A 27,034-nucleotide genomic window follows, 5' to 3' on the forward strand; every position below is an offset into this window, starting at 1 on the left:
CCACTTGACTTTTTTGTTCCATAACCCTCAGGATCATTTAAAAAATGCAAAATGACTGTCTTACTGCGTCCAACCTCAGCAGCGATGGCACGTTGTGAGAGGCCTTGCTTATGCAGCTCAACAATCCTACCACGTTCAAAGTCAGTGAGCTTTTTTGCTTTTGCCATCAGGAGGTCTTGACAGTGTAAAGACTTCACAGAAAATGACATGGAATCCAGATGTTTGCACAGCTTTTGGCTTTTAAAGACTATGGTCTTAAACTTTTGATCAGCTGAAAAAATCATGTTTGAGTATAAATGCAGTTTTCAGACAATTCCCTGCTCAAATGTTCTTGTCTCTTGCACTGATTTGTCCTTTTAACATTGTGAAGCTCTACTTAGAACCTTCTTAAGATCCAATAGTGCAAAATGCAAATTCTTGCAAATTTTTGACTGGTCTTAAGATTTTGATCAGGAGTGTATATATGTATGTATGTGTGTATATATATATATATATATATATATATATATATATATATATATATATATATATATATATATATATATATATATATATATATATATATATACACAGTCTTTTGGCGAAGGAGCTCCTCTGCTTGACCAGTGTGTCGTAGAGAGGGTGTGAGACATTGTCTAAGATGGACTGAAGCCTGGACAGCATCCTCTTCTCTGCCATGGTCGTCAGAGTGTCCAGCTCCCCCCCCACCCCCGCCCCTACATCACCGGCCCTCCTGATCAGTTTGTCCCAGTGGTCTGACAGTTCTCCATACCTATCAGAGCGGCATACCTCGGTCAATGCGCTGCAATGAAACCTGCATACTTGCGAGTGCGTCAAATTCCGTTTATCGTTTTAGCAAACATCTGACGTTTATGTTTATCATATTGTGTATTAATTACACATGACTTAATTGCATGCCTTGTAAGAAATTGACAATGACGTTCTCTATGATTCTTTTAGCATTTGGAGCTGTAAAATCATTGAATCTCCTGTTAAATTGTTCAATATAATGTTGGATTGAGTTATTAGCATTTAGCAGCTTTCCCCAAACTGTTGTTATTGAATATGTCACAATATGTCAAAACCGCATTCCTCTTTCATGAATTTAATTTTCTAACAAGCAGCATCAGCATACTGCTTCGTAAACATTTGCTGTTTCTGTCATGATCTCGGCACTGATGCCTGGTCTGATCACTCATTTCACACACCTGCTTAGCTCCGCCCATTCCTCCTTACGGCTCATCTGATCTACCTGCTTATGTTACTATATAACCAGCCTTCAGACCAGTCATCAGTGCCAAGATCATGACAGAAACAGCAAATGTTTGCGAAGCAGTATGCTGATCATTATGAGCCTTTAGGTGAGTCTTATCCAGCGTGCTTTATTCAGAGCTTGACCTGTAGATACTTACCCGATTTGCTTCTGACATCTGAGCTAGCCTGAGCTCTGTATACCTGATTTTTCTACCTGTTTCTGAACGATTACCTGTGTCCTTGGCTGAACCTGTTTCTGGATTATCTGAGCTTGCCTGACCCCTGTCTGTTTAACCTGCCCACCTGTGTACCCATCTGGATTGCTTCTTGACCACCGAACCTGCCTGATCTCGTTTAACCTGTAAGCCTGCCAGTGTGTCAAACCTGGTTTTGTTTTCCGAATTTGAGCCCAGATTTTGCTCTGTACCTTCCTTCCTTTCTGATTACCTGGTTATTTGACTCTGGACTGTTTTTGACCATGAGCTTCGTTTGCCCTGTTACTATTACACACCAGCTTGTCCATAAATAAACCTTCTCAAACTTTCTAACTTGTCTGGCTGAATACTGGGTCCTCTGTTCCAATTTTGACAGTTTTGATAAAGTAGTCTACACTGATAGACAGCGGTATAAAAATCAACTACCGGTATGCTAATCTGAATCTGAGTATGCAACAACAATAGAACACCGGCCCTTGGACCTTTGCCAGATGTCATCCCCCTCTTTCTACGAACCCCATTTTCTGTCAAATAAATCCCACTGGTGGCACACAAAACATTATTACCCAGAATTGTCCATGATGTTCTCTTTGGGTTTTATGAAAGAATTTCTAATGACTCTAAATTGTTAAATTCAACCTATCAATTTTGCTACATATAGATGAAGTCTGTGTTTTGACCTTTAGAGGACAAACATGTTCTAGGTTACCTCAGATGGTTCATAAGGAGCTAGATACTGAAGAGGTGCTGAAGGAACTGGTCCAACAGAGGAGCCTTGAGGAAGTCGGAGAACTCTGGAAGAACCTCCGACTGGACTGGGTGAAGAACTGGGATGAGGACTGCCAGACAGCTGTTTTATTATCCAGATGGCAGCACAGAGGTAAGGAACCAAGTCCAAACAAAAGTAGAATGGCTCTGTTGCCCCACAGTGTACATATTCACAGCATTTATTATTTTATTTTAACAGAGCTGAGCTGCTGTGACTCTTCAGTGTTTTGGCGTAACCTGACTGCTTTTCACGACCAGCAGCAGGTGGTTGACTGGATTCACAACCAAAGGACCTCCAGGTCCCCCTGTTGGCCTGGCATAACTTCAGAGATGGTGAACAATAACACTGTGTGCAGCATCTTCTTCAAGGAGAACATCCTTGACCTTCTAGTTGGGTACAGTAGCTTATTTTAATATTTTTTTTTTCATTTTCTCCTTGTGTTTTATGTTTAAGTTGCTGGAAACAAAAAAAATTGATAAATTGTTTTAGCATTACTCATTTTCACCGCATGGGTCCGCTCACTTTTGAGTGTTTCAGGAGCATTTTTCTTCAGGGCCAGATCAGGTTTTTGCTACCCTGGCCAAGCCAGACTGACTTACACAGAGCAAAAGTCAGTTTGGTAGGGCTCCATACCTTCCAGGCTAAAACAGACTGGATCAATCACAGCGCAGGAGGCAGGACTTTACAATGTATCAATCTCAGCGGCAGAATTACATGCAGCAGTGCATTTCTGTAACTGTACCTGTCAAGATATATATAAAGATTTTTGTTGCTTGGTGCCTTGGAAAATTAGGAAATTGCATGTGAGTACACGTCTCCTCAGAAGTTCCAAAAAATTGTGTACTGCAGAGTTCCCTTGATGGCTTGACATGTTTTGCGGACTACAATTTTTTTTTAGAAACAGCGCGTCCCGTGGAGTTTTTTGAGTCACATCTGTAGTTATCTGATTGGTTCTAACCTGTTGACGCTGACTCTGTTAGTCCTGCCTGTGAAATTGGGCTCTACCAGCTACTTACCAGACGCAGTGTATACGGTGTAAGTCAGGCTGGTTGGCCAGGCTGGGTTTTTGCGGCTGTCCTGAAGAGTAAGGCCAAACTAAAGCTTTAAATATTAACTGTCTGCGGGCGAGGCAGCGGTTTGCTTCAGCAGCCCTGGCCGCTCTACAGAAGCTGAATCTCAGTCAATGCGCTAACGCCTTCACCGCTGGAAGTCCGTGCCTAATCAAGCCGATAAAATAGTTTCACTGCGGTTATAATCTTTTTTAACATGTTCAGTGTTCCCCTCGCTCCCGCCATGCCTCAGGTAAAAGTTCTAATATAAAGCTCTAAATTACAACTAGATGTGTCTGAAATCCCCAGGTGAGGCTTTGGCCGCACCAGACAAGCTTGAGCTGGGTGAGGTCTGACAGCTCGCACCACTGAGACAGCCAGGGAAGTAAGCCCAGGAATAAAAATATTTCACTGCGGTTAATAAAAATTATATTAACATGTTCTCCTCGCCTCGCCATGCCTGAGGTAAAAGATTTCACTTTTTTTTTGTCCTGTCTGGCAATGTACACTGCTCAAATAAATAAAAGGAACACTTAAACAACATAATGTAACTCCAAGTACACTTCTGTGAAATCTAACCGTGTACTTAAGAAGCAACACTGCTGTTGTGCAAATGGAATAGACAACAGGTGGAAACTATAGGGAATTTGCAAGACACTCCCATTAAGTATTGTTTCTGCAGGTGTTGACCACAGACTTTTCTCAGTTCCTTTGCTTTATGGCTGATGTTTTGGTCACTTTTGAATGCTTGCTGTGCTTTCACTCTAGTACAGAGGTTAAAGTTCTCCGTCGCTGCAACAGATTTCCATCATTTGCAAAATGAGCGCAAAATGTTCCGTGTAGACTTTTTATTCAAGATTTTAAAAAGAAGCTGCGCTCAAATAATGAAACCTGGCAGAGCCGGGACATTAGCCAATCAGAAAGAGAGTAGGGCGGGTCTTTGCAAAGCGGAGATCTGCCAGTCTGAGGTTCAATCATTTTAACTTTTGGAAGAACATCTCAAACTAACCACAGATGGTATGAATGAAAGTAGTGGTGGTCAAAGGTTGACTTTGGATTTATGCGAACCACCAGGTCAGGAAGTTCAGTGGATAGAACAGCTGACAACAACTTCCTTCGGTAAGCATGTCAGCGTTTATTCCCTTGCTTCCAGTAATCTAGCTGATAAACACAGTGACTAACCAGGGATCTCCCCATGATTCACTGTTATGTTTTATTCAAAACTGAAAGAGTAACGCTCTAGTTTGGCTAATTTAGCATGACACGCTTTTTTTTTTGAAGAAGAAGAAGGGTCGGAATGTGAAACAATGTCCCAGTTTGACTGGGTCTGATTCGGAAAAAGTAAAAAAAAAAATCATAAAGAATATTCCACCTGCGCTTTTCTTAAACAAAGAAGGCAGAGCTGCAGTCAGAGTGGCTGCCAAGCAATAAGCAGCAGCTTCCACCTGATGAGCCGCTACATACACTCGTTAAATAAAATGACAAGGATTTTTATGCACACAGATTATTAAAGAAACTACGTCAAAAATAAAACAAATAAACTGCAGCTACAACATGGACTGGAGAACGGGTTCTAACTGTGTGAGACCAGAGAAAGGCGATTCTCAGAGAGTTTTTGTAGTTATTTGTAATTTTTACACGGAGTGGAGCACAATGTGAAGCGACACTGTGGAAGCGAGTCGCACCAGAATGTGAAAAAGCCTCATGCGGAACTATGGACTCATTTTACTCCAACCCAAAAACACCTGCCAGATAGACAAGCTAAACCAGCCAAGATTACCTTAAACAATATTTAACTTAACGCAGAAGTTTAATAACATTTTTCTAATGAAAATCTTTAAAAGCAAGTTACGTTTTTTTCTGATAAACTTTAAGCAATTTTAGTAAGCTTTTTAAAAATGTAACCTCATGGATTTTCTATACCTGCTTTTCCGTACAGGTGTTACGTCATGCCGTATCTGATTGGAAAACGCGGCTTGACGTAACACTGGGTCGTGGAGGAGCTGGTGACCATCTCCAGCAGTCAGTAAGCGAGAGGTGGGAACACAGAGTCCATCCTGGACATGTCACTGGGCTACAATATAACCGTTTTTATAAACTTCAAAAAAGTTAATGCCTTTTTATAAACTCATGAGTTGTGATAATTAATTGGTGAGCAATAATGGGCAAAGCAGAGGCTGATTAATGTAATGTGCGATCTGTGTAAAATTAAAACGTATGATCTCATGATGGTGTTGGTTATGTGTCCCTCTTTGTCCATGGTTGTTGTTGGCCTTGTATGATCATAGGATTGATTTATATTGAATGTGACAGTGGAGTTAATGTACAGGTGTGAAGAAGATGATGTAATGATGCAAGCTGCTGTCTTTTGAATTAGCTGCAGTTTATGGAGGGTTTTGAAATTGTAAAGTGGAAAGGTGAGTGGACTGTGGACCAGTTTGGCAAAAGTGTGATGGAAGAACTTGATGCTGCAAATATGAAAGTTAACCAGGTGATATTAAGGATGTGGAAAGTGAAGGAGATTATGGAGAGGACTGTCCAGGATGGCGCCAAGGCTCTGAAGCTGGAAGGTGGGAGAGATACAGGAATTGTCAATGGAACTACCAGATTTAGTTAAAGTGGACTTTGCACAATAAGCAAATGAGGTTACTAAGGTAGCATGACGTCCATGGCCCCGGGAATATATGGGCTTACTAGAATTTTTTTTTTTAGTCAAATTGATTATTTTTGCTTTAACCCCTGCTCTAGTAAAAGCACCGCCACCCACACAAGTGCCTCCGGTAGTGCATCTCATCCAGGAGGACACATCAATGTGAGCTGTGGCAAGAAGGTTTGCTGTGTCTGTCAGTGTAATGTCCAGAGCATGGAAGCACTACCAGGAGACAGGCCAGTACATCAGGAGACATGGACGAGACAGGAGGGCAACAACCCTGCAGCAGGACTGCTAGCTCCGCCTTGTGCAAGCAAGAAAAGGAGGAGCACTGCCAGAGCCCTGCAAAATGATCGCCTGCCAGCCACAAATGTGCAGGCGCTCAAACGATCAGAAACAGTCTCCATGACGGTAGTATGAGGACCCAACGTTCACAGTTGGGGATTATGCTTACAGCTCAACACTGTGCAGGACGTTCGACATTTGCTAGAGACCACCAAGATTGGCAAATTTGCCACTGGTGCCCTGTGCTCTTCAGAGATGAATACAGGTTCACACTGAGCACATTTGACAGATGTGACAGAGTCTGGAGACACCATGGAGAACGTTCTGCTGCCTCCAACATCCTCCAGCATGACCTGTTTGGCAGTGATTCAGTAATGGTTTGGGGTGGCATTTCTTTGGGGGGCGCACAGCCTTCCATGTGCTTGCCAGAGGTAGTCTGACTGCCATTAGGTACAGAGATGAGATCCTCACACCCATTGTAAGACCGTATGCTGGTGCGGTTGGCCCTGGGTTCTTCCTAATGCAAGACAAAGCTAGACCTCATGTGGATGGAGTGTGTCAGCAGTTCCTGCAAGATGAAGGTATTGATGCTATGGACTGACCTGCCCATTCACCAGACCTGAATCCAATTGAGCACCTCTGGGACATCATGTCCTGCTCCATCCACCAACGCCGCGTTGCACCTTGGCTGAAAGGCCCAACATTTGCAAACATCCACCACTCTGCTTCTGTGTCTTGTTGTGCAATTATACACTGTTTTTAAAGTTATTTAATGTTTAATAAATAACTCTCTGTTTTTAAGGATTGTCCAGTGGATATCAGCTCTTTAACTGATAACAGGACAATATTGAAAGTAATGATTCCAGCACTGGCGATCTTTTAACAGCAAACTTTGCACACACATAGAACTTCTCTTCAAGTTCAAGAATTTATTAACAAAAATAACATCCAGAGGACATCACTATATAATGCTGTTTATCTGAATTAACACTATATTTCAATCAACAAATCATCTCCAGGAGGCTGGTGAAACTTAACTAAACTACTAAGCAACATGAAGATAAGAAGCTAAGGGACTATATACATGCAAAACAACACAAAGACAAAACAAAAGTGCTTGATTATCATCAGAATAATTCAGTGAATCCTGGTTCACTGCAGATCTGGCCTTAAAGAGCATGGAATGGAGTTAATTAGCTTAACTAATTTAGAACAACATTTGGCATGTTTTTCAACCCATTCACAATGCAAATCTCGAGTTACACAAAACATTATTTGAGGAAATAACATTTTAAAGAATGATTTGCTCAGTAAACTAATTTACTTTAGGAACGCTCGATTTTATTAATGCGATTATACTTCTGGGAGGCTTAAATCGACATGAATATTCCATATTAATGTGGTAATAACACTCATAGCACTATCGGAGCGAACGAGCAAGTGTATGCTTGAAACGACCGTAATGGAAACAGGAAGTCACCGGGAGCTAAAATAGCATTTTGCCAAGCGGATTTCCGTTGCTAACTTTAAAAGCTTCGGCCTTATTTTTCGTTATAATGAGTGAGCCGGAAAACATAAACATTAACATCCCATCAATGTATGAAACCCTTGTGGAGATAACGTTTGTTATAACCATAAAACACACTTGAATCATATCGGCAATGGCCTGATACAGAATGCTAGCATGAGCTACATCCTTTGCTCCTTTGTGTTTTAAAACACCAGATACGCATTACACACATTACACCACTTTGGCCATTCAAGGAAGAGCAGTGGTCCAGGGAAAGCGTTGATCCTTTAAGCAACGGGCTAGCCTGTGGCTCTGCGGTCTAGCAGCAGCAGACAAGTGGCCATGAGCTAGCCGAAACGTGGTAGGAGAAGGCAGCTCCAAGGTCCTGCATGCAGTCTCTGAGCTCTCAGCTTGTCTGGTGAGGGAAAAATAAACAAAGCTGTTTTGGCGTTCTTTACTTTGTGGCTGGTTGCTCAGAAGTGAGAGTGCAACTTAGCTTTGGTCGCGTCGATGAATCTCCGAACCCAGTCGGGTCCTCCGCTTTGTGGAAGACGGGTTTCTACCCAGCTTGTTGTCATTTGAGCGTGAGACCCGCATGGTGGCTGGTCAGTGAAGATAGCTTCCCCAACCACCTCCTCTCCTCCAGATGTCCCAAGCAGAAGAATGGGCTTGAATCTTTTGTGGCTCGCTAGGGGGGCTGGTATCCCCTGCCCCCTGTGCTCCAGAGTCCCAAGCAGGAAGTGAAGACAGAGGGGTTCTCCAGTGGGAGCAAAGGTTTTGTAGCACGGATGGAACCCTCCTGAAGGGGCAGGTCTTTGGTGCCTGTAAAGCTTAATTTTGCTTCCAGTCCAATCTGATTTTATTTTCTCATCATGGCTCAATGGCACTACACTCTCTCCCATTACACAGTTAAGCAGACAGAGAGGCTCTGTCTATCTGCTTAACTTAGTTCTCCCTTATTTCACTGTCTCAGCACACAGTTGTCCACCACCAGCGAATTTGTCCAGTGAATTTCTCCACTGTGAGATCAATAAAGCCTATCTGCTCTAATCTGTACAAAGCCGAGAACAGAGGAGAGCAGCTCAGCCTTATTTTGTTAGATATGTGATCAGATATTTATCTAGGTAAATTGCTCCTTAATATCGAGACATTATTTGTATTTTTTTCTTTTATTTATGTTTTATTTATAATTGATATATTTTTTATTTACAATTTCTCACATATTTCTTTAAGGCTTGCAAACAGGGCAGAGGGATGGGGGCTAAAACAACACCCAAGAGGCATTTCCCTCTTTCAGGCCTTACTAGGCCGGTTGAATCACTAAAGCAGGAGAAAATAATTTGAGCAGGGAGAAACCAAATAGGGCGGGCAGAACTGTGCCTTTACACATGCACAGGATTGCTGCCTAGAAGAATTGCCCTGTTTTGGTCACATTTTAGGCTATGGGGGACTTATTTAGGAACCCCAAAATTGCCTTTTGTATTTTTCTAAATGAGTGGATATTTTGTAAACAAATATTTTTTAAGTTTCTAAAAATGTATACGCCCATATCAGGTATGTTGCTTTTAATTTGTTCAGATTTCATGTAGATAGTCGGTATTCTGTTTCAGTGACTGTTCTATTCATTATGTTAATACTTCTAAACCTTGTGGTTGATTTATACCTAAATATCAATGTTTTGAAATGAGCATGTGCAAAAAAGACACGGTTAGGGCACCACAACTGGCTCTTGCTCTTGGCTTCCTTCCTTTCAAGTCCGGACCTTTCCTCCTATGCAGTTACACATGGTCACATAACAAAAATCCAGACATAGAGCAAAAAAGTGGGACTTTACCTGTGTCAGTGTACACATTTGGAACTAATCAGGCCTCTGTGACATGTAACAAAAAGAAAAATCTCATAATGTCTTTTATTTATTCTTGAAGCCAGAATTCATTTTAAGTTTAAGGATGCAGATCAATTTTATTCCCACACGTTCAGTCTCGTTTAACCCTTAATGCCCCTTGCCACCCCAGGAAAGACGTGTTCATCGCAGAGGAGATGTCAGACTTCGAGCAGTTGTTATGGCGGCTTGCTCAGGGTGAAGGGCTGATGGCTTTATCCCCTCCAGTAACTCAGTACCGCTCCTCCATGGGCCTTGACCTACACAGCATCTTCATCACTTTCTGCCTGGACCATAATCTTCAGTACTTGCTTTATACCTACCTGGAGCACTACAGGTTTGGGACTGCTGTGTATGAGTTACATTCTGTACTGATTCTTTTTGTGGTTGTACTGCGAAACATTAACTGGTCCCCTTTCTGCAGACTGACACCCAGAAACTGCCCCATCCTGACCAATCAGAACATGTTTGAGAGTCAGCCTTGGTTTTGGATGCTGGTGAAGACCCAGGAGATAATGATAGACCTGTCAGGTACCTACAGTGGCAGAACTGCACTAATTAAGATACAGCTTCCGTTCATACGTTAGGTTATAGTTCTGAAATCAAACTCTAAATATAGCCAAAAACATTTACATATCTGTTTTCCACTTTGTGAAATTTTAATTAATTTCAATGATGAAGTTCATAATGTAACATCTTCCATTTATCTTCTTTATCTTTGAATTCAAGTAATTCAAACTTTGAATATCTGATCTGAAAATTATCTCTAAGGAATTTTCATGATCATCCATTTTCTGTCTCTGTCCTTGTTTCCAGATCCAGAACAGTTGTTCCAGGCCAGTTTGACCAGTGCTCAGCTGCTACTACCTGGCAGCCAGGGATCTCTTAGCAGCCTGTTGTTGGAGGGCCACAGTCTGCTGGCTCTTGCTTCCATCATGCTTGCTCATGGTGGAATTGACCTGGTAAATACCTGAATGAAACTGGTCAAAAAAATGTAAAAATGTCTAAAGAAAACCTTTTCCCTGAACCTACCATTTCTGAAAACTGTAACAGCAGGACAACAGTAATTATATACACAACTCTACAGGAAACATGTATAAAAGGAATTATGCGTATTGAAGCGGAGAGCCGGGTGGGGTTCACAGCTGCACTGGCGGTTTGCTGAAGAGACAGTAAACTTAGAACAATCTGTGATTTTACTTTAACCTTTATTTTTTTTTAAATTGCTAGATTTGTTGCTTGTCGCTTTTGAATAAAAAAATTCGCTAGCAGGGTCTGAAAAGTTGCTAAATAGTTGTCAACATTATTGATGAAAGTAAGCTAGGCGACCATGAGAGAGCAGAAAATTTTGTCAAAGCTTTGTGTTACACCCAGACCTGTTAAATTAACAATTATACCCCTGTAAGGGTGCATTTACATTTGATGTCAATGGAAAGAGCAGAATTTTGTTTTCTGTATAAATTCTGTGGGTTCGTGATAACTTGGCAGAGCAGCTGTATGAAAAACATAATTGCATTTAAATAGGTGGACTATGACAAAGGAGGAGGTGTGTTATTCTTATTATTATGAAATTTGAAGACACCAACTTGGATGTTCCAAGACTCATAAAAATAAATAAATAAAACAGAATACACCAAATGCTCGGTGAACATTATTGTAAGGAAAAGAATATATATATAAATTCTTAATTTCCTTTACATTCAATTTCTGTTATCAAAATTAAGAATAAATCATACATTTTACCGTATTTTCCGGATCATAAGGTATACCGGATTATCAGGCGCTAAGTGAATTAACGTGCCTGAGTCTTTGTCCACATACAAGGTGCACCGGATTATAAGGAGCACTAAATATTCTTCCCAAGTATGTAATATCACACTTACTTGGGCATACTGTGCGCATACTGTGAGCTTGGTGGACTCCACGCTGACTCTCCGCGGACGTTTTAACCTTCGTAGTTGAGGGCCTAGATTTCTTGTGGCAAATTCCTACAGTTCCCACACTTTGTGCCAGTGGAACAAAGCAGAACGGATGTTAAAATGTGTGATTAGCTAGCTGAGCACCTAGAGCTGTTCCTTTTCCAGCAAGCTCCCACCGCACACCTGTCAGTGAGGACAGAGAGGAACTGTGATGTTGTGCATCCTTGCTGCGTGGAGCAGCTCAGTGTATCAAGCTCTGTGTCACATATAAGAGTTTGACTTCTTGCCTCCGATAAGTTTATGGTGTGACACTGTATGTGGTCATAAAAATTTAGCTCTGCACGTAGTACCTGTATACGTCTCGATTACTCGTGAACCCATGGCCGCTGGAAGTGGGGGTGCTGGGGGTGCTGCAGCACCCCGTGGTGGCGAGAGGGAGATTTTTATAAAATGTATTAAAACTACTTTGCACAATTTATAAATTTCTTATGAATATTTTGGGAAATGATTTTGACTATTTTGACTTTTTTTAACTTTACTGTTGCGTGTATTTGGATTCTACTTTAATTATTTTAAGGGTCCAATCAACACAACTTCACGGAAGTTAAGTTGTCATGGCAACTTCAAGTAAGCTAGTGGTCGCTGAGCAAAGAGGTATGCCGCCTGGGGCAGCAGACTAGTAAATTTACAGTCTAATGATAGAAACGAGAAGGAAATATGGCACAGAAACGCATTTTGGATTTTTTTTGGAAAATCACCACCAGTGAAGAAGAACACTAGTACCACAAACACGTCAACGAAGAGCAGCCGGAGTGAGGAAGTCTCCTCACTCCGAAATTACGGCTGCCATCTTGGGGCGGTCGACCTGCTACCTCAACCTGCTGGTTTAAGATGAATAGACGGATGCCACAGCACTGTGCGGCTTATTTTTGTTTGATTCGACGGATTATTGACATCTGGGCTAGAGTGATATCTTTTACAATGAAGATAAACAGATATTTTTTATTAGAATGTTCTTTTTCTTTATTTTTGTCCATCAACAAAATTCAAGCTTGCTGTTGAAGCTATTTCTCTATTTTTGTTACGTTTTAGAATTTAGATTATTTAGTTCATTTTTATTTATTTGCTTATTTGTTGTATTCATATTTTTGTTTAAATTTGGTTGTTTAGAAAACAATTGTTTGTTGGTAATTTGTTTAATTAGATAATTGATTTGTTTGGATCACTTTTAGTTTTGTTCACCTTTAAGTCTTGAGTTTTTTGGCTTTCATGGACAAGTAGTCACTACACTTGTTAATGTTTGAAGCTAGTGTTGTTCCAAAAGAGTTATTCCCAAAAGATAGGCAAATTTAAATAATAATAGTTATATAATAAAAAAAATAATAGTAATGGTGTATATATATATATAGTATGTGTGTGTGTCTTTGTGTATGTTTGTATATGTATATATTTGTGTATAAAAAAATGTATCAGTTGCTGTGTTTTGCAACATACATTTATCAGAATATTATTTTACCTTTAACCCCACTAAGACTATTTAAATGCACTGAACCCTTTGTTTTTATAGCTATAGTTTTAAAGTTCCCAGCAAAACCCCCCAAAAAAACATGAAAATTTGTTCAATATTCAGCGAGTTATAGTTAATTCTAATTGATTCTGTGCCTCCGCAACACATTACACTGAGCAGAGCTGTTGAACTCCCGAAGATGGCACCCCAAATCTCATCAGCTCCCATAGGCGAAAGCGGTCGATGCGGGGTCTACTCTTATATTGTGACTATGATTGCACCGGCAGGCCAGGTTGGCTGGGTGTTGGCCCTTCCAGCCAACATCCAGTTTCAAATGCTGGATTTTTAAATTGGCGTAAAGCCACTGAAAAATTTAACGAGCAAGAGAGATCAGAGTTGCACAGCGAGTCAATACAAGCTGGCTGCTTTGGATGACGTCCCCATTAGACCTTGGTTGCGTGCACTGAAGTGTACATGACAATAAAGTAGTAAATAATAATCCATTTATTTATTGTATTTTAATTAGGCCTGTAGGCTCATAGGTCTATTGTACAAAAAAAATTTCACAGCACCCCCCGTTCAAAATTAGTTCCTTAGGCCCTGCGTGAACCACCGCAGAGTGAACTGTGTCCGAGTATGTGGGGGGCCTTTACATGAATGCACTTCTAGTTTCAACATTACAGGCAGGCAGTCTTGTAGACTGCTCAGGAGTCCAATCAGGTAGTGACACAGTGTACCTTAATGCTCCGAATATTATATTAACAGATTTTTGGTAACGGTAATCATATATAAGGCACATCGGATTATAAGGCGCACCATCAATTTTGGAGAAAATTAAAGGAATTTAAGTTTGCCTTATATAAATATGGTCGATTATTAGACCATGCTGAGGGTGTTTGTAACTAAGGCAAATTTTATACATAAAGATTAACAGTGCCTGATACATCTTTTGCGCTTTCACCCCTGTTATCGTAGCGATATATAGGGCAGTTAAAACCATGCAAACTGATTTTCTTCCCGTACAGCTATCATCTAAGTTACCCAACAAGCAGACTGAGGGGGGAAGGTGAAATAATACATCCCAAACACTTTGACAAGTCTTCACATATTCCAGCACCAGAAACTCTGAACAGGTGTATCTAACCACAGTGCCTGAATGTAATTGTCAGACATATTGCCTGTGCACTGTAAGTAGAGGTCAACTGATACATCAGCCGGCAGATATTTCCAGGGGGGGGGGGGGGATTTCTATCAGCACCGACCATTATGTGCATGAGCATTCAGCAGCCATGCCTTGAAATCGTATGAAGCCCATGTATTGCTACAGTCTCGCGGGCAGAGAGTCGCTGTAATGTTGAAAGACTGAGTGCCAAAAACAGCGGGGTACGTATTACATTTTTAATGTAGTTTTAATCTATTTAGAGTATCTGGCTTTGAAATTCTCTCTGTCTCACTGTGAACAGCAGTGTGTGTCTGTTTCACTCTGGAGAAGTTATCAGAGCCGTCTGTTTTTTACATTCTCTTTTGCTCTGCCACTGAATTTAACATGTCAGCATTGTTTTTTTAATGGTGGTCGAGCCGCTTACAGTCAGCATAGGACTACTTTCTGTCTAAAATCCACGTCTAATCTCCAACTTGCGAGCTGCCACTGCTGCATGTGTTTGCTCTGTCAAGGAGAATCATGTGGGCACATGAAAACAGTTACCAATCACTACTCATGGAGCATCTAACTTTACAGAAAATGTTCATAAACTGCATTGGTGTTGCCTGTTTTCTCTCCTGAACTAAAGCTCATAAAATAAGAGAAAACTCATAAATCATTACTAATATCTTCTTACAAAGCTTCTAGAGCTACCGATTTCCTCCTCTGCCCTGTTCCTATGGTGATAGACATTATGAGAGATAAAACAGCCCAGCAGAAAGTTACATTCTCCTATTAAGGCTGGTTCACACAGCAGGATTTTTAGCCTGATCTTTGCCCTGATCTTCTACTTCTGAGAGGCGCCGATCTCAGCGTGTCTGCTATCCGCAGTGGCAGCTCTGGTTCTAACCCTAAGAACACTCTACCAAATCATCGCTGTGTGAATATCCAATATCTAACCTATAAAAACAATTTCACTGCAGTTAAAGTTTTACAGCTTTGCGAAGTCCTTATCACCGTTCTCGCCATGGCTGAGGCAAAAACTTCCTCGTAAAGCCCTAAATTTGAACTAAAGCAAACTTTGGAGCAGATCAGACAAGATCAGACACTAGCAACTAGCTTTTTTACCAAGACTTATTTAACTGCCTTCCATGATGTTATTCACAGGTGGTTTCTCAGGGACAAAGGTCAAGAAGTTTGGAGTGCAAAGTTGACCCCCAGCTCATGAAGATGGCGCTGGCCACCCATTACAGGTTAAGAGGGGCCCTCTTTCCCTCTGGATCTTGTGGGAATGGCCCATCCTCTGATGTCTCCATTTATCACCTTCTTCAGGTACACACAAAAGCCTTTAGGAAATTTAAAATGCTGATCTGCTGTGTTTTTCAGGATGATCATCTGTAATCATGCCCCTATTACCGAAGAAATCTTGTGTGTAGAACTCTCAAAACACATTATCTTATCACATTGATAAAGCTTAATAATGTTTTCTGGTGTTCTTTCCTAGTCGCTCCACCCTTTTGATCCATCCAGGTTATTTGGTTGGCAGGCAACAAACACTCTGAGCTCCACGGGTAAGCAGCTATAGCTCATGGGTACATCAAGCAATTTTAAAATATTTTGAAAAGGTTCAATAATTTTTGTTACTAAAACTCATATTGAGTGTGAAGCGCATAAATTGCTGCTGCCTCCCTGGCAGAGAAGTAGCTAATAATAATAATAATAATAATAAATTTTATTTTTAGGCACCTTTCCGGACACTCAATGTACATTGGTTAAAAACAACGCAACACAAACCGTAATAAAAAGTGATCATAAAGCAAAATGAAAAAAAAAATGGTTAAAATTACTCATTTCAAATGAAATCATAGGGAAAATGCTGTTTTGAACAGGTGAGTTTGGATCTGAAGTGCAGTAGTGAGTTAGTGTATCTGAGTTATGGAAGTAGACAGTTCCAAAAGCGAGGTGCAGAGCGACTGAATGCTGTGCTCCCCATGGTGGTGAGACGAGCAGGTGGGACAGTCGGAGAGATAGAGGAGAGATGGAGGATTGGAAAGTGCGGGAGGGCATAGCTACATGGAGGAGATTAGACAAGGAGGGAGGGACGAGGCTGTGAATGGACTTAAATGCCAAGGGGGGGGGGGGGGTTAAACTGAATTTGAAATTGAATTTGGAGCCAGTGGAGCTGTTGTAAAACGGCGGTGATGAGGTGGATAGAGGGTGTTATTGTGATGATGTAGGCAGGAGAATTCTGGACTAGCTGGAGTTTTTGTTGGAATTTGTGAGTGACACCGGGAAGGAGAGAATTGTAGTAGTCTAGGTGAGAAATTACAAGGCTATTACCAAGAATAGAATTGGTATGGGGGTGAGAGGGGGGCGAAGGCGGTTGGTGTTGCATAGGTGAAAGTATACAAACTGTGTAATGGTATTGATATGGAATTGAAAAGATGGAGTACTGTTGAGGATGCCACCCAGACTCTTTCCCTGTGAGGAAGGGGAGACATTGGAGTTGTCAATAGTTATTGAGAAACTGTCGGTTTTGGATAGTGTTGATTTAGAACCAATGAGGAGAACCTCAGTTTTGTCACTGTTTAGTTTGAGAGAATTGGAAGAGAATTATATTATACTCTATATTACAGGATTATATCTCTGATAGACAATCAGCTAGGGACGAGGGCGAGAGGCTGGAGGGTGGTTTACTGGAGAGGTAGAGCTGGGTGTCATCCGTATAACAGTGGAAATGGATATTGTACTTACATGTGATATTGTACTTACATATGATATTGTACAGAAGAATATGGCAAGTGGAAAAAGGTAAATAATGAAAAGGATGGGCCCAAGGACAGAGCCCTGGGGCACAGGGCTTGAAGTTGTCAACAACAGTCTGCAACATACTCACACATTTTAAATAGTGGTTGTTAGATTGGCTACATGTAATTCACTTGCCTCCCTGGCTGTGCTGGCAGGTTGGGTGTGGCTGAATGGCTGCCAACAGATAAGTCAGGTTCATCTCCTGGACAGCAAACAAAATATGTGTCCAGTTTTTGTAACTTGGCTTTTCCTTGTTCTCTTTTTTTCCTTTTCTTTTCGCTTTGCCGCTCCACTCTTGTGCTTATATGAAGTGCTCATGTGAGCTTAGTTGTTAAAAATGCTCCACTTAGTTTACAATCTGTTGCCAAGTGACCGAAGATGATGTTGGTGGACGATAGGTGATGAGTTTTACCCAAAATGCACTTGGAGAAAATATTGGCGATCCACTTGAAAATTTGCATCATAAAGTTCAATATAAGAGTGAAAATAAAGCCAGTCATGCAGAAAAACATTTCACTGCACGAAAAGTGAGATTTTCGTCCCCGTAAACTACCGCAGATCTCCCTCATTTTCGGCAGTTAACGACAATTTGCAACCCGCGCTTGTTGCCGTTTGTCAGTGCCACAAATTGTCGGAACCGGACTCTGACGTATGTGGAGAGCGATCAGCTGTACTAATGGCCCTAATTAGCATATGAATGCAGCGAACCCGCGCGGCTGGCCAGGTCTGGCTTGAATAACCTACTCAATATTGGCTGAAACCACTATTTTCAAACAAGTAAAATCGCTCGTGATTGGCAGCAAAACCACACGTGGCCAGGCCAGGCTTGAATGTTCTTACTCGTGATTGGTTGGCATATATATTCATATATATTTATTCATATATATATATTTATTCATATATATATATATATTCATATTATGCTGTATATTCATGTTATCCTACACTACTACACTATTATTAGGCTACCATCAAAGACATGAATGAATTTATACAGGAAATGAATATTTGCCAGGAAGATGTTTATGCAAAGAAAGAGCTTTATTAAAACAAACAACTATATACAACGCGAGGATCTGCCCACACATGCGTATCCAAAAACTACAACTCTGTGAACTGTCCGTTTGCCTCCTCGGGGTTGTAGGTAAATGCTGGCAGCATTTTCTCCGAGGCAGGTCCGATGTGCAGACGCCTACTGTGCGTGGCTCTGTACTTCGGCGTCGCCTCTAACCGGGACTGCAGCTTCACACAGAGTTCAGAGAAATCCGGTGTTGTGCGCAATTCTGTTCCCCCGTGAAAATCTGTTTCCCCCGTGTCGGGAGCGCGCTTTGCAGCAGGTTTTCCCGGCGCTTCTAGTTGATTTCTCGGTAAAAGAAGTCCTATTATCATGTCGAGGTTGTAACATTCAGTTTAATCGGCAACTGTTTACAAAATTGTAAAATAAAACAAAACAGCGTAAGAAGACCTCGTTTATTTATTTTTATTTTACAATTTTGTAAACAGCTGCCGATTAAACTGACTGTTACAACCTTGACATGATTATATGAGTTGTTTTACCGAGAAATCAATTAGAAGCGCCGGGAAAATGGCTGCAAAGCGCGTTCCCGACACGGGGGAAACGGATTTTCACGGGGGAACAGAATTGCGCACAACCCTACGAAATGACGGCCGCCGTACAATCCATCCGGATACTCCGCCAACGACGCCATCTTCTTCGCCAGACATGAGGTCGATGGTGGCGGATTTCCAGAGTTCCACTTCCTCATCTGCCTGCACACTCTGCCTCGATTCCAGCAGCTGTAAAAAAAAAAATAATAATAATAATAAGTACTGTGCGATGGGATGCACTGCGTATGGACACAACACATCTATCAATGCACCTGAAAAATAGTCACCAAATAAAGTCTTACCCTCTTTCTTCTAGCTCGACTCCGAGCTGAACTCTTGGCACTCCTGCGTACCGTCTCATAATACGTCTTACAAGCGGCTGGAAAACAATTAAATGAGAGTGGTATGAATAAAAATCAAACGCAAGTCACAGTAACAAGGAATGAGAAAACAGTAAAACAAGTCACTCACACTGGACTTGCATATATTGCTCCGAGCAAATAGGAGGTCACCGCCTCATTATGAGGCGAGATTAGTCTGTGAAAACAAAATGTACAGTTATGATCGGTATCTATCGGTATCTATTTCCTTTTACCGCAGAATGAAAGCATATTCTTTAAATCTTACCCTTGCTCCGGTTCATAGCGCCTGCAATTTGTCTCCGAGTTGTGAAGACGGCGTCCTGCTTACTGTGAATCACAAAAAATACACTTTAATAAAGCTTGTTCTTGCAAGTTGAAGGCGAGTTGAACGCGAGACGTCGTCCAGCCATTGATCACTTACCAGCAGTTGTGGTTTTATTTCATCTTCAGGCTCAGAAGAGGACATGAACACACAGTAGCGGAGCGCTCAGCACGTTTTTTTTCTTCTTCTTCTTCTTCTTCTTCTTCTTCTTCGTCTTCTTCTTCTCTTCTATCATGGCGGATCGCAAGCAACTTTAAGGTGCATACCGCCACCTACTGTCAATGAGTGTGTAGCAACACTGTTTTACATCTATTAAATTCTATTTGTTAATTTTGTATTCTGAAGATAATAAATAATAAATAAATAATGCTTTCCTTAATCTATAAATATCCTTTATATTTCCTTTATTTCCCAATTATCCTTTAAGACACCATTCTTGGCATGTCCTTTTATTCCCAACAAGTTTGTAAAATTGTTGAAGTTACATTTTCATCCATACTACTTTTAATTTTCATCCAATATACTAAACCTAATTTCATTCTTCTGAATTCCAGTGGAGTTTCCCCAGTCTCTACTAAAAGAGCGTTGATAGGTGTTTTCACGGCTCCTGTGCATATACGTAAAGCCCTACTTTGCAATCTTACTATTCTTTGTAATGTTGTTTTAGCTGCTGCTCCATAAATAAAACTGCCATAATGTATTATTGATCTCATGAGAGCCTTATATATGTTTAATAATGATTGTCTATCTGCACCCCAATTATTTCCAGCCACAGCCTTCAGTAAATTTATAACTTCTAACTAAATAACACATTTTACAAAGTGATCAGTCCACAAGTGAAAAACCAGGAGACTTGTTGATGAAACTTCTGGCCATGATGCTTTTGTCATGGCAATCTACCTTCAAGATTTCTGACAATGCCATCACATCACTTCTTCTGTGCATCAAGTCTGTGAAATGTGGCTCTGTCTTGCTAAAGGCGAAACCTCCCCCTGCAACACTGATTTGCGTTTGTATAGCTCACAGCATTTTCATTTACATGTTAAAGCCTCCCCTAGAATTAGGAGGAGGGGGGTCATGGGGGGACAACTGCCACGTCAATTTCTGACAATTCATGGCAGTTTTCGGTGTTGACTGCAAATTACCGTGAACAGCCGTTAACCTGAACTTCCACGACAATCTACAGTGCCGCATAGTGACGAAAATCACACTTTTCATGCAGTGTTTTAATCAATATCTTACACCTACTACATCACTAAAATCAGTCAGTCTTTTACAGTTTGTAGAAACCATGACCGAGTCCTTACTGTGTTTAACACTCATAAACAATTCTCCAGAACATTCTCCGGAAGTGTGTGTTCAAGGTAAATTTGCCCAACCGAAAGACAGGGAACCAGATATAAGAGCTAAAGTTGCATTAGAGCTGGTTCAGATCTAACTGGACCAATGGACCCAGAGTTTAGAGAGAACTACAGATTTGTGTTGTCATTTACTGATAACTTTTCTAGTGTAGTTTTTGTGTATTTTTTAAAACATATGCAGGGTTTCTGCGGGACATTAAAAGTCATTAAATTGATTTTTTTCAAATTAAGGCCTTAATTAGAATTAAAGGTCATTAAATGTGATTATTGGTAGCATTATTTTTTTCTAAAAAAATACAGTTATAAAAACAGTTTCGTCAGATATACTGTCAGATATAACTGATTCCGCGTGTTTGCGCGGAACTGCTTCCGGTTGATGGTAAAGCTGTTTGTTTTTACAATGTTCGGAAAAGAAGCTCGAGGCGGAGAAAGATTTGGGAAAAGGCAAATTTCAACAAAAGTGGATGGAAAACGAGGAATTCGGGACATTGCTGCAGCTTGTCAACGGTAAGTATGAGGAAGGATTTTGCCGTGTTTGTAAAAAAAAAAATAAGCTGCACAATGGGTGTCAATGCTTCACGATCTCACATGGAGTCGGACAGTGTAGTCCAGGGTGTACGCGGGTATGCAGCGCATAGCCACTTACTTTTCTGTCAGCATTGCGTATACCCACTTCACTCGGCTATTTTTCCCTTAGACACAATATATATAGCTATGGTTTCTCTGTTCGCTCGACTCTGTCTGTGCACTGGCGACTTTGAATGTGTGTGTGAATGGGTGAATGACTGAACTGTAGTGTAAAGCGCTTTGGAGGTCATCAAGACTAGTTAAAGCGCCATACAAGTACAAGCCATTTACCATTTACCATCTAATAAAATTACTTGGGTAAGGACTCAACAGTTTAAAACAACAATAATAATAATAGTAAGCTGTTCAAATCCTTAAAAACAAACAGAAGTTGAACTCTAAGATAAACAGGCAACCAGTGAAGGGAGGCCAGGATCGGGTAATATGCATTATTTTAGGTTTTTCCATTAAAAGGTGTGTAGCAGCATTTGAACCAGCTGCAGACATTTGAATGAGGACTGACCGATTCAGAGATAAAGAGAATTACACTAATCCAGCCATGAAGAAATGAAGGCTTAGAGTAGTGTTTCCATATTTTTGCCTTGAAAGAATAGGTTTTACCTTTGCTTTGTTCCTTACATGATAAAATGACTTAACTGAGTTCCCTTTTTGACTGTCAAGTTTAAAATCACCATCCGTTTTAAAATCGAGGGGCTAAACATACATTGTCAGGTTGTCTAAATCAACAGGATCAACAGTTCTTTGGGTGTTTCAACTGGTATATTTGACAATTCATGATTTGCAAAGACAAAGTGATTTGAGTTTTGATGTTCTCCTCATCATTAACTTTATCTCTTTCTATAGATTTTCATTGAATTTAGGACTTTCCATATGTCTTATCATCTAGGTCTATATTGGAAAAACCTACAGTAAAGTAATGAAATGTTGATTCTGGATGTAGTGTAGGAATTCATTTTATATAAACCAAAGAAAAGTTTACATTACCTGCCAGAAGCTAGATAAAATCTTAAAAAAAAAGAAACAGTATTTTCACACCCCATGTAGTAGCTCAAGGAAATATTTTAATCTAAGTGTTTTAGGCTAAATATGAGTAAACCCTAGTGATGGATTTTTGGGTAAACTAAATAGAGCAGTGTTACATGTCATTGTTTCTAAAACAGCATTTTTCTGAGCTGCGTCTAAAAGGGCAAACAATGAGAGTATACCCACTTCTCCAGGGACCACTACACCACTACGGACAGCCACAGATCAGCTGCAAGGGGCAGACAACAGCTAACAATGTCAAGTTACTTTTCTGTAACCAACGCAGTCACGTCCGCATTAGCTACCGCAAACAGCACAGCAGCAGCTGGAGCAAGCTCTACCCCACTAACGTTGGGAAATCAGACCGTCTTCGAACAACATTTGGAGCCAATGCCACACTGCATGCGGAGGTGCTCTGTTGTCTGAACACAGCCATCTGAACACAGCCATCAACAAGTACTATATATATATATATATATATATATATATATATGGGAACTTGTTGATGGCAATATAAAGATTTCTACGGGCATTAAAAGAGCATTAAAAAGCATTAAATTAGGGTTACTTGTTCCTGTATAAACCTTGATATGAGTAATACTGTGCAGGCAACAGAAAAAGTTATTGCAGACATGGCGTCCTACAGCAAGGTAAAATGTATATGATCTCATAATGGCACAGAATTCACTGGGAAGTGTTATCAAGCACTACTGAGTAATAACGACATCAGACACGAGACATCAGCGCCGTATTGGCCACACCAAAACGCCACCGCTGAGCGAAACACTTTGTCATGCAAGATGTATGCTAATGGAGAAGAACTTATCTCAAGCAATGTTGGTGTACAGGACAAACCTCTTATCAAATGATTAGGGGGAAAATCCTAAATTTATCTAGAATGAAGAAGTCTGGCTCAATCTGTTACACTTGCATACAAGAAAAGGGAAACAAGACTCAAGATGTGACGAGTGAATTTTTGTAGGATATGACAAAGCCTATCTAATTTATTTTCCTTAGAAAGGAAAAGTCCTAAAACATAGACTAGTGAAGTTTTTAACAGAACAAATGATAGAACAAAAGACACAAACCGACGTAATACTAGAGGATGAATTTGACATACCTAATAGGACCAGGAAAGAAACAGACGATTCTAAACAAAGAATAAAAGAGGAGAAACATAGAGTAGAGGAAGTGGAGGAAAAAGTACCTCAACAGAGTCAGGATCCAGCCAACATCTTTGAGGCAGACAATAAAGATGATACTATTTGTGACACAGATCAAAATACAAAACGTTTACCCTCTAGGCTGAGGAAAAGGCCAAGTTACCTGAAAGAATATGTAACGGTAAAAGAAATCGATGACCAAGTTTTGATTATTGCTACAGGCTTCTATGTGACATGTCTTTTAACATTTGAAGAAGCTGTACATTCTCAATACTCAAAAGAATGGGAAAAAAACGATTGATGAAGAAGATTATCTTTAGAGAAAACAATACATTTACTCTAACAACTCTTTCTGAGGGCAAACATGCAGTTGGGGGAAGTGGGTTTATGCAGTGAAAAAGAATGCAGACAGAAGTGACAAATTCAAAGCTAGATATGTGGCAAAAGGGTTTAGTCAGAAGGGAACCTCAATGGATGTTAAAACCGCTTATCTTCATGTATCTATAGACTGCGACATATATATATATATATATATATATATATATATATATATATATATATATATATATATATATATATATATATATATATGTATATATATATATATATATATATATATATATATATATATATATATAGTTGTTTTTATATATATAAAACAAATAAAACAACTTTGTGCAAAATCTAGCAAAAATATATTGTCTACACCTGGCCGACAGGAAAAGATAAGGTCATACTTTTACTTTGGGTGGATGATTTGATCATCACTGCTACTGATGAAAAATTACTGAAACGCAAGTTTTAAAATGAAGGGTTTGGGAAAGCTAAATTATGTTCTTGGGACTGAATTTGAACCAGGTGAAAACTGTGTAAAATGTCTCAAAGTATGTAAAGAAAATACTCCAGAGGTGTGATATGCAGGACAGCAAACCTAGAGCTACGCCTTGTGAACAAAGACTGGACTATAATGGTGCTGCTGAAAGAATGGACGTCAAAAGAACATCACAAAATACAGAAAAGCTGTTGGCAGCCTCGTTTATTTAACTAGTTGTACAAGACCTATCCAAAGCTTTGTAGTGAGTAAGCTATCACAGTATTTTGCAGAATCTACAGAGCAGAAATGGACTTCTGTGAAACATGTTTGGAGATATCTCAAAGGCTCTTCTGAAAAAGAACTGTTACAAAAAAATAGATGAGAATCTCGGATTACATGCATAGAGTGATACTGACTGGGCAGCTGATGTGAATGATTGCCATACTACAACTGGCTATTGTATTAGTATGTCTAAAACAGGGGTGTCAAACTTATTTTGGTCTAGGGCTGCATTCAGCTTATTCTGATCTCAAGGGGGCCATACATGTAAACTTATTGCAAGATTAAATAGAACTAATAAAAGTGGACTTGTTGATTTTTATATTAAACGAATTTCCCTTTTACAAAAACATATTATGAATAACCTCAGAGTTTAAGAAAAGCATTTGCAATTTCAACAATACTTTTACTCAGTTAAACATTTATTTAAGTGCATTATGCATAGGATCTGGTCACAGTGATTGTAAAATGTTGAAAAACATTTCACAGTTTTTGGGGCTTAAAAACACTGTCCTGCATGGCAAAGTACATCAAACAGATAAAAAATTAAGAAATTATTTAAAAAATCTTCCACATCTGAAGCTCAGTGCTGCTGTTAGTTCCGATTGTAACGCTTATTAAAGCTTAGCGCCTGACTACAGCCATATATGGTAAGAGGCAGTCAGAGGTTCGGCTGAGGAGCCTGTGTGTGAATAACAGACAAGTACTTATTGTATTCTAACTTAAATTTTTACATACATTTAGGGAGGTATTCAATAATAGTATTAATATTTTCCTATGAATATAAACAAACACAACAGGAAAACAACAAAAAATAACCCTAATAACACCCAAGAGTTTCTTTCTCTTATTTAAGTCTGTCCTTTTGTTTGCAGGATGATTAATGGTCCATCAATCAATGATCCGTGTTTTTTTTTTTTTTTTGTCTATGATCCACAGCAATTGGTCCGGGAAAATGAAATAGCCCGGTTCAATTAAATCCTACCGCACAGCTGCGGTCATCAGGTAGCTCCCATCCTGGGTCGGAACAGGGGATGGAAAAAAACCCTGACCTAAACAACGTCATAAATAAAAACAAAAATTAGCACTTAAAGACAGTTAAACTGCCATCCATCCAGAGTCCCATAGGCAATTGACAGATTTAATGAAAAGTAACTTAAAATTATCCTTAAAAGACAAAATTTAGAAAAAGCAAAGGGCTTATGTAACACTTTGAGAACATCTCTCCTATTCGGCCACAAAATGAACAAAAATAGAATGATCTTTTAAGCTATAAGACCATTTTTAAGATGCCATTACATAGATTTTAAGTGGCCATGTAGCCAACGCATTTATACTATAATATAAAAGCGACATAAAATAAACGACTCACCGTCGAGTGGTTGCCAGAAGACACCCAATGGAATCCTTCGTCTGGGTTAATTGGACTTGATTCAACAATATCCTTCAGTAATTTAGGAAAAACGACAGCACTAGCACTGCTAGCAAAAGCAGCACAAGATGGAGGAGTTCACCTCTGACCCGGAACTCAAAGAGTACTGCTTGTTGTCTGCTCTGAATAAAACACAGCGCCACCCGTGGACAAAATAAGAACTGCAGGTTTTCAATTTACGTTTTTTTTTTTCAGTAATCATTGTTGAATAATGATAATGCATTTGGCCGCCGGGCCGGACTAAATGGTTCTGCGGCCCGGTTCCGGCCCGCGGGCCGTACGTTTGACACCCCTGGTCTAAAAGGTGACCATTGGTTTCATGGAAAACTAAAAAGCAGCCCACAGTCACATTGTCCACCTGCGTAGCTGAATATATGGCTTTAGTCGTAACCATTCAGGATTGTTTACATTTAATGCAACTACTTAAAAGTATTGACTGTTATGAATATGCACCTGCTAAGATTTATGAAGACAACCAGGGTACTATAGCAATGTGACAGCTTCCTATACCTGTCCCGTCATGCACACGCGGAGGCCAGTTGGTTGGATTTTATGCCATTTACTGAACAGACTGTCTAATTTTTTTTTTTTCCCAAAATATATTTATTTAAGTTTTAATTGTTTAAGTAGACATCTTGAACAGTGTATACAATATGACAACAGAAATAATAGCATTCCTTGTTCACACCAAAGTGAAGTACAGACAAAAACAGTAAAAAAAAAAAGAAAAAAAAAAGACTAACAAATGTCCTCTCATAGTATCTGTTCTAGTACAGCTGGTCACCTTTCACTTTATATTGGAAATTAAGTTTAACAGTAAAAGTCCTTCAATAAATTGTCTTTGAGAACTGCAATACACTTGCTCTTCAATCATTATCACCGTCTTCTGAAATATTTAAATGCTTGACATATGTGATGAAGGAATTCCAGATAGATTCAAACAGGTCCTGTTTGCCCTTCAATATATACGTAATTCTTTCCAAAGGGAGGACAGATAACATCTGCTGCAGCCATAGGTTGATGGTCGGTCTGCGAATCTTCTTCCAACAGATCGATATACACCTCTTTGCATTAAGTAAACTTAAGTTTATAA

The 27,034-nt window shown here is 39.9% G+C and overlaps 1 protein-coding gene and 1 long non-coding RNA gene across 2 annotated transcripts in view; one reads left to right on the plus strand and one right to left on the minus strand.

Annotated features, from left to right (window-relative positions):
* The window catches only part of spg11 (SPG11 vesicle trafficking associated, spatacsin), a 115,094-nt gene that overhangs the window by 27,256 nt on the left and 60,804 nt on the right, over positions 1–27,034 (plus strand). Inside the window, exons 10-16 of the mRNA XM_036130841.1 lie at positions 2,174–2,349; positions 2,437–2,632; positions 9,748–9,951; positions 10,039–10,145; positions 10,431–10,576; positions 15,349–15,513; positions 15,686–15,752. Coding sequence (XP_035986734.1) covers positions 2,174–2,349; positions 2,437–2,632; positions 9,748–9,951; positions 10,039–10,145; positions 10,431–10,576; positions 15,349–15,513; positions 15,686–15,752 — 1,061 coding nt within the window. The remainder of the gene's footprint in view (positions 1–2,173; positions 2,350–2,436; positions 2,633–9,747; positions 9,952–10,038; positions 10,146–10,430; positions 10,577–15,348; positions 15,514–15,685; positions 15,753–27,034) is intronic.
* LOC118560117 lies at positions 18,565–19,127 on the minus strand. The gene is made up of 3 exons (XR_004929080.1): positions 19,069–19,127; positions 18,900–18,976; positions 18,565–18,786 (listed from the first exon to the last, which is right to left on the minus strand). It is a non-coding gene; the product is annotated as an uncharacterized LOC118560117 (long non-coding RNA).

Source organism: Fundulus heteroclitus, unplaced genomic scaffold, assembly GCF_011125445.2.
Source record: "Fundulus heteroclitus isolate FHET01 unplaced genomic scaffold, MU-UCD_Fhet_4.1 scaffold_39, whole genome shotgun sequence".
Lineage (NCBI taxonomy): Eukaryota > Metazoa > Chordata > Actinopteri > Cyprinodontiformes > Fundulidae > Fundulus > Fundulus heteroclitus.